Genomic DNA, 7,960 nt, shown 5'->3' on the forward strand with positions numbered 1-7,960 from the left:
CAGGGACTGGGATAGTGAAGCACAGGGTCTGGAGAGGGACAGGCCAGCTTAGCCGTCTACAAGTCATCCAGCAAAACCAGTCTGAGAAGGGGAGGAATCGTCACAGAGAGGTGGATGAGAAAGGGGAGAACCAGGCCTGGAAAGAGATTTCTGGGCGGACCAACCAGGGAAGGGGCGGGGCCTCTGCGATGGAAAGGCAGGTCTGGGTATAGGGCTTAGGAAGGGGCCCTGCCCAGCCCTGGAGTTGGGAAGTGGGACAATGAAGGCCTATGTCGAGGGAGGCCCAGTCAATGAAAGGTCAGAGTCAGGAGGCTGCAGTGAAGTGGGAGCAAGTCTGGAGCTGGCGTGGCCTGTGAGAGGTTGCCTCCCTACGGCACGAGGAAGCCCAACTGTAGTGGACTTGTAGTAGCCAAGCATCACAGAGCAAGCCTGACCTGGCCTCTCAGATGGGGAAAAGTCAAGAGGCGGAGCTTGACAAACGGTGGGGCCTATTATAAGTGCCGAAGCTAGTGGAAATGAGAGGTGTGATTCGATAGATGGTGGAGCCACCTGAATGGGTGGAACCCCGATCAGTCAGTTTCTTTCTGCAAGGGCAATGACTTTGTGACCGGATCATTATTGCATTCTGGGACTCATAGTTCTCCTGTTCAAAGCCTTCTGGGAAGGACCTCTAACCCAGCTTTCTCTTTCTCCTTGGCATGATGTTGTGCAGAAGTTCGTAGGCAAAGCTGTAGACCTAAGAGTTGAATGTACTGTTTCTTGGCTGCCACTTTTGTAGAATAACAAGAGGTTCAGTCTTTCACGCTGCCAACTGCAGCTAAGGGTGGTCCACTCCATTCACTTTCTGCTGGACACTGGTCCACTCAGGGTACAGTCCATTGCCTTCAGGGAAGTGTAGTCCCCTTGGTATCCCTGGACAAAAGAAAGTGATCCTCACAGCTGGATGTGCATGCCATTGACTTCGAGGCATGTGGCCCCCTCTACATACTTCCACCCGCTGAAGGGTGAGGTGCCCATCTTCCCACTGCATGCTTGCGTTCTCTACGTGTACAACCACAGGTGCCTGCCTAGTGACAGTCTGCGTGCCGTCCACACTGCATCACAGGAAGGCTGTTTGAGGGCTGATTTTGTGAGAGAGCCACTTTGGGTTCTGGGGAACAAATTCCTGTCTTATGGAGCTTGAATTCTAACAAAGGAAAGTGATAAGACCAGCCACAGATAATAAACCTGGCCCTGGAGGAAACTGACAGGATGCTGTAATAACTGAAGCAGGGGCTTCAACAGCAGGTGATTAGGAGAGGATTGAATGGACCTGAGGAATGGGTAAATCAGGCACAGAAGAGCCAGGGACAGTGTCCTTGGGAGAGGTGACAAATAAGGACAAACGGTCCCAAAGGCAGGAGCATCGTGGTGTGTTTGAGGAGGAGCTAGGAGAAGTGTGCCTGGAGCCAGCTGGGTGTTAGGCATGGCAATAGGTGAGGTCTGAGTCCAATTCACACAGGGGCTTCTGGACCACGGAGAGGACTTTGGCTTTGATTCCAAAGAAGAATCATTGGAAGGCTCATAGCTGAGAAGGGATGTGATCCAATTAATATTTTAAAGGGATCACAGAGGCTGCTGTTTGGAGAATACACTGGAAGATGAAAGAATGGAGGCAGAGATGGGTTGGAAAGCTATAGGCATCTAGGCAAGAGACAAAGCGATGGTGGTGAGGGTTGTGATGGTGGCATCTGAAGTGGACAACTGGCTCATGGTCAGACATAGCTCTGAGACTTGGAAAAGGCCTGAGTATATGTGGACATGAAGAAAGGGAGTCTGACCCAAGGGTGCAAGTCTGAGGCACATAGAGGAGCTCAAGAATTTTATTTTTGCTGGGTGTGGTGGCATACAGCTATCATCTGTAATCCCAGCTACTTGGGAGGCTTTGGCAGGAGAGTCAGAACTTTGAGGCTAGCTTGGACAAATTAACAAGACCCTGTCTCAAAATAAAAAGGCCTGAGGATTTAGTCCAGTGTTAAGAGCCACCCTGGACTCCATTCCTAATACCACCTGCCCCCCAAAAATCTGTTTTCGACATGCTAATGTTGAGATGTTCTTGAAAATCCAAAGTGGAGATGTTGACAGACGGGGGGATAGGTTTGTGTATAGCACATGGGCTAGAGATGGGAGCCATCGGGATAACCTGCTGCATCCGGCGGAACTTCCTGCAATGTGAGGACAGCCTCCTGCATATCGGCTCTGTGCAATAAGACAGCCACAAGCAACCTGGGGCTGTCGAGCTCTTATGGTGTGCTTAGCGGGACTAGAGAACTAATGTTTTCAGTTTTACTGAAATTTAATTAATTTAAATTTGAATAGATACAAACTGGGCTATCATATTGGACAGTGTGTCAGGCGACAGTAATTAAAGCTGTGGGACCTGGATGACCTAACCGAAGGACAGAGAAGATGAGCAAAAGGGTGCTACACCGAGCAGGAAGGACCAGTAAAGGACATAGAGAACGAGGGGATAGGGGAGATACCATAAAAATCAAAGGGAAAAGTCCACTCCTCCTGGAGGTAGGATACCAGCACTGCATGTTGGGAGTGTAGTCTGCTTTGCCGCAGGGAGAAACAGTCTCTCTCAGTGCATGCTGGGAGTTGTAGTTCCCTTAGTGGTTGCTGGCTGTGTTATGACGGACATGTTAGCAGCAAACAGCTCAACTCAATACTGAAATTTGTTTTTCATTCATATAAAACCCAAACAGGTGGTCGTGATTGGAGCTGGCTGTCTCCCACAAGTTGACTGCGAGCCTCAGGCTCCTTTCCCTGTGTGGCTCTGGAATCCTGTAGGATTTCAGAGGCCTCTTCTTTGGCATTGGAGTCTGTCCTTTGACCAGAAGGAGTGTAAGGTTCATGTGGGAGAGTCTTTTTATTTATATTTCTTTTTTGTTTCATTTTATTTTACTTTCTTCTTATCTTTGTTGAGACAAGGTCTCACTATGTCGTTCAGGCTGGCCTTGAACTTGCAGAGATCTTTCTGACTCAGCCTCCTGCTGGTGGGATTACAAACCTGCCCCCACACCTTGGCTTCATGTAGCACAGTTCTTAGAAGAGGGCCCCAGAGGACTCAGTCACGCGATTAAACCTAAGACAGTGTAGCCTGCGCCCTGGAGGGAATGAGATAGGTTCGGTGAACTTCAACTCAGTCTGCTATGCTGAGTGCTGGCCCAGGCCATTGTCACTGGGAACTGGGGCTGGCAAGGTCCATCGCTGGTCTGTGAGGACTGGGAGGCTGACGACCCCGGACCCCCTTGTCTCACAGGAGAAGGGCTCCACCTTCCTGCAGCTGGGCTCTTCCACCGAGCAGCAGCTTCAGGTCATCTTCGAGGTGCTGGAGGAGTATGACTGGACATCCTTCGTGGCGGTGACCACGCGTGCCCCCGGCCACCGCGCCTTCCTGTCTTACATCGAGGTGCTGACCGACGGCAGCCTGGTGGGCTGGGAGCACCGCGGGGCGCTGACGCTGGACCCGGGCGCGGGCGAGGCCGTGCTGGGGGCGCAGCTCCGCAGCGTCAGTGCACAGATCCGCCTGCTCTTCTGCGCGCGCGAAGAAGCCGAGCCCGTGTTCCGAGCCGCCGAGGAGGCCGGCCTCACCGGGCCCGGCTACGTGTGGTTCATGGTGGGACCCCAGCTGGCCGGAGGCGGGGGCTCGGGGGCCTTCGGGGAGCCCCTTCTTCTGCCAGGAGGAGCTCCACTGCCCGCAGGGCTGTTTGCAGTGCGCTCGGCGGGCTGGCGGGACGACTTGGCCCGGCGTGTGGCAGCTGGGGTGGCGGTGGTGGCTAGAGGCGCCCAGGCCCTGCTGCGGGACTATGGCTTCCTGCCCGAGCTGGGCCACGACTGCCGCGCCCAGAACCGCACCCACCGCGGAGAGAGTCTGCATCGGTGAGTGGGGCTGGGGAAGGGGTGTGGGGAAGCGGGAGCCCTCACCCTGACCTAACCCACACCCGCACATACCCTGGGTCCCATTCCCTGTCTGAACCTCAGGATACTTTCTGCAAAATGAGTTTATGAAATGTGATCGGAAAAATATGAATTTTTAATTTTTAAAAACTTTATCGAGGCGTGGTGGTACACGTCTGTCATCCCAGCACTGAGGCAGGAAGATTGAGGCTGAGGCTGAGGCCCTGGCAGGAGGATCGCCATGAGTTTGTGGCCAACCTGGGCTACATAGTGAGTTCAAGGCCAGCCTGAAATGCATAGTGAGACCTCAAAAAAGAAAAATTAATACCATAAAAGACGTTGTCATTAGCTGCCTTCAGAATACGCTCCATCATTCTGAACACACTAATACCATTATTCTTGCTTGTTTCTTTTTTTTTTTTTTTTTTTTTTTTTGAGGCAGGGTCTCGAGCTATGCAGTTCCGGCTGACCTTGAGCTCACTTTGTAGCCCAGGCTGATCTCGAACTCACAGCGATCCTCCTGCCTCAGCCTCCCGAGTGCTGGGATTACAGGCATGAGCCACCAGGCCCAGCTCTCTTGCTTCTTTCTGAAGCAGTTCTGGGATTCCTGTCATGAATGTTGTTAGCTGTGCAGCTGTAGTAGCCTCCATGTCCTGAATTGATTCAAGATGTTTACTTTTCTGGTCATTTTGACTTTGAAGAACAGTCAGAAGTCACAAGATGTCAGATAAGGACATACTGCCGTGTTCGTACAAACCTGCCATTCCCTTGCCGCTTAGCAGTAGTGGCAAGAATGTTGGGCTAGGGCTGAGGATACAGCTCCGCAGCACAGTGCCTGCCTGACAAGTGTGAGGTCATGAGTTTAATTGCCAGTATATAAAAAAAAGAAAAAAGAAAAGAGAATGTGTGATAAATGTGTTTGAAGTAGAGGGAAAGATTTTGAGGGGGATTAATAGCAATATGCTTTTACTGTAATAAAACATTTTTTAATTTAAATAGTCACCGTATTTCTCAAGCATCCCTTTTAACTGGATTTATTTTCTGGGACTAAATCAGGTAATTTGGAAAGCACCTGACATACTGTGAGTGTATGACTATATTTCATGGTCTAAGTTGCATAATATTTCAAGTTTTATTTTCTTTACATTTGAGACAGGGACTCCCTATGCAGTTCAGGCTGGCCTTGAACCCATCTCAGGGCCCAGGCTGCCCTCAAACTCACAGTAATCCTCTTATCTCTGCTTCCTGAGTCCTGGGATTATGGGCATACAGCACAACGCCTGGCTATAGTTCATAACTGATAGCATTTTAGATTGGATCCTAGTTAGATTGTAAGGCGAGCTTCAGTAACAAAAAGACCTGATGATCCAGTGGCTCCTAGAAGCAGAATTGGGCTCTTCCAACCCGTGACAACCCAGAGATGAGTGGTCTGATCTCCCAAGGTCCCAGGACCACCTCCTAGTTGCCCTGGCATCCCCTACTGTCAGACTGGGTTCTGGGCATGCTGAAGAGGCCTAGTTCATGAGAAGCCAGGAGGAGGAAGTGGGGAGCAATCAATTTCCGTTTATTTATTTATTTTGTCTTTTTCATTTTTATCGAACTCACGACTGCCTGCTTGCAAGGCAGGTGCTTATGCCGCTGAGCTAAATCCCCAGCCCCTCAATTTCCTTTTAAGCGAAGTGGAAGGGTCTGGTCTCGCATCCTATTGGTGAAAATGCAGTCACGTGGTCGGGGCTGGGGTACTGGTTGTTTACCGCGACCTCGGTTCTAATTAGCGGGTGCCTGTACTGTACTGATTGTGAAAGAGGCTGAATGCCACCCCTGCACATGGCTCTGGTTAGCTGCTGGGAAGTGTCAACCTTAGCTTGCTGCCTGTGTGCCCAGTTTACACATTATGATTTTCTGGTGGAAAGCAAGCATCTCCAGCATTGGAAGCTGTTGGTGTGGGGAAACTGATAAGTCTAGTGATAGAAAGGCGGGAGGAGAGGCCGCTAATCCTAAAGTGAGTTGAGTTTGGGGGGAGGTAGGGGTGGGCAAGAAGACCTAGAGGAGGAGAATTGAGGACTGATGGGGATTTGGATCCCAAAACACTCGCCAGGAACTAGGGCTTTTGCTGGGTGCTGGGAGCTGGGAGCAGAGAGATGAGTAAGACTACGGGCTTCTTCAAAGAAAGCAGGGTCCAGGAGAGGTGGCAGCTGGGATGGGCACAATGACAGCGCAGTGTGGCGCTTGCAGGAATAGAGGTAGCACCCGCCTTGCATGGGGAGGGGGAGGATTCCGTGGAAGCCCGGATGTTTCTGGTTGCGAGGAGCCGAGTCTAATCTCAGGTTCCTCAGGGGAAAGGGGGTTATTGGAAAGATAAACATATACAGAGACACAGAAATGAGCGACAGAGGCTAAGCCTAGGGCCAGCCACTTTCATCTCTTTCTGATCTGTCTTTTCAGTCTCTCTCTCATCTTGCAGGCTTGCCTCCCCTGGGGCTGTTCAATTCTTAACTAGAATCTGTTTCCTAAAATTTCAGCCTTTGCTGGCTACCATACATCCCTCCAATCTCAGAGTAAAATGTCATCCCAAGAGAGGATGGTGAGGCCGGGCATGACCTCACCCGGCAGGCTGCATGCCTGTAATCACTGTACTCAGGAGGCTGAGGCAAGACAATCACTGTCTATCTGTCTGTCTGTCTGTCTCTCTCTCTCTCTTCTCTCTGAACTAGGATCTCACAATGTAGCCAGGCTGCCCTCAAACTCACAACGATCCTCCTGCCTCAGCCTCCTGAGTGCTGGAATTGCAGGCATGAGCCACCACGCCCAGCTCAAAATGCCTTCTTCTTATAGAGAATGTACTGGGTGCTGAGCACCAGTGTGGGCCAAAGGACTAGCGTGAAACAGTCTCTGCTGTCACAGAGCTTACAGTCTGACAGGGAAAGAAGTAGCAAACAAACAAGACAAGAAAGAAAATATCACGCTAGGGATATAGCTCAGTGGCACAGCGCCTGCCTTGTAAGCAGAAGGTCCTGAGTTCAATTCCTGGTACTCCTACCCCCCAAAAACAAAAAAAAGAAATATCAGCAGGTGGTAATGCCTAAGATGAAAATAAAACAAGGGGATGGGACAAGATGGGCCACAGTTGTTCAGAACAGGCAAGAGCAGCAGAATTAGGGGCGGCAGTGAGAAAGCCACAGAGCTGCATACAGCCAAGCTCTGGCCTCCAGCATAATGTTGAGAAGTCTGGACTCAGCCTGGGCCCTGGGGAGTCTTCAGCAACCATGAGTAGGGAAGGGGTGAAGCAACTGGGGCTAGGTGGGGTTCAGACTTCAAGAGAGGAGGTGAGAGGTAGACGCTGGAGGCAGAGGTGAGGTCCAGAGGGTTGTGTAGAAAGTGGGAAGGGGCAGAGCTTGGAGGGGGAGAGGAAGGTTCAGCCCAGTGATGGGACAGGCAGTGTGACATCAAAGCCATCAGTGCAGTCAGAGGCCCTCTTCCCAGAAGGGACACTGGAGCTGACTCTGTGACATGAGAGTTGGTCACGGTAGGGCTTCCAGTCAGAGAGAACAGCACCCATAAATGCCTAGAGATTAAAAAAAAATTTATTTGACATGTTCAGAGACACTGCATTCAGTGTGGATTCTATCAAAAATAGTTTTCATAGCCAAGCATGGTGGTGCAGCACTTGAGAGGCTGAGACAGGAGGATTGCAAGGACAAGATCAGCCAGGGCTGCATAGTGAGACCCTGTCTCAGGCAAAGCCAGGCATGGTGGTGCTCGCTGTAATCTTGTACTCTGGAAGGCTGAGGCAGGAGGATCAAAGAGTTTGAGCACAGCCTGGGCAACTGAGAGACTTAATGAGGTTGTACCTTGAAATAAAATAAATAAATAGAAAGTTTTTGGGTAGGAAACAGTCAGAGATGGGGCTCCAGAGGCAGGTGGAGCCAGAACATGCAGGGGCTGTTGGTCCACAGCACCACGCAAGGACAGTGCCCTGAGGGTGTGGGGCAGCCCAGGAAGGGTGTGTTTCTGAGAT

The 7,960-nt window shown here is 51.0% G+C and overlaps 1 protein-coding gene across 2 annotated transcripts in view; it reads left to right on the top strand.

Annotated features, from left to right (window-relative positions):
* The window catches only part of Grin2d (glutamate ionotropic receptor NMDA type subunit 2D), a 35,671-nt gene that overhangs the window by 6,791 nt on the left and 20,920 nt on the right, over positions 1-7,960 (top strand). For both annotated transcript variants that reach the window (XM_063253012.1, XM_063253013.1), the window contains one exon: positions 3,305-3,924. In XM_063253012.1, the coding sequence (XP_063109082.1) occupies positions 3,305-3,924 (620 nt within the window). The remainder of the gene's footprint in view (positions 1-3,304; positions 3,925-7,960) is intronic.

This window comes from Cavia porcellus, unplaced genomic scaffold, assembly GCF_034190915.1.
Source record: "Cavia porcellus strain 051 isolate PalLab524CR breed Dunkin Hartley unplaced genomic scaffold, mCavPor4.1 scaffold_7, whole genome shotgun sequence".
NCBI classification, from domain to species: domain Eukaryota; kingdom Metazoa; phylum Chordata; class Mammalia; order Rodentia; family Caviidae; genus Cavia; species Cavia porcellus.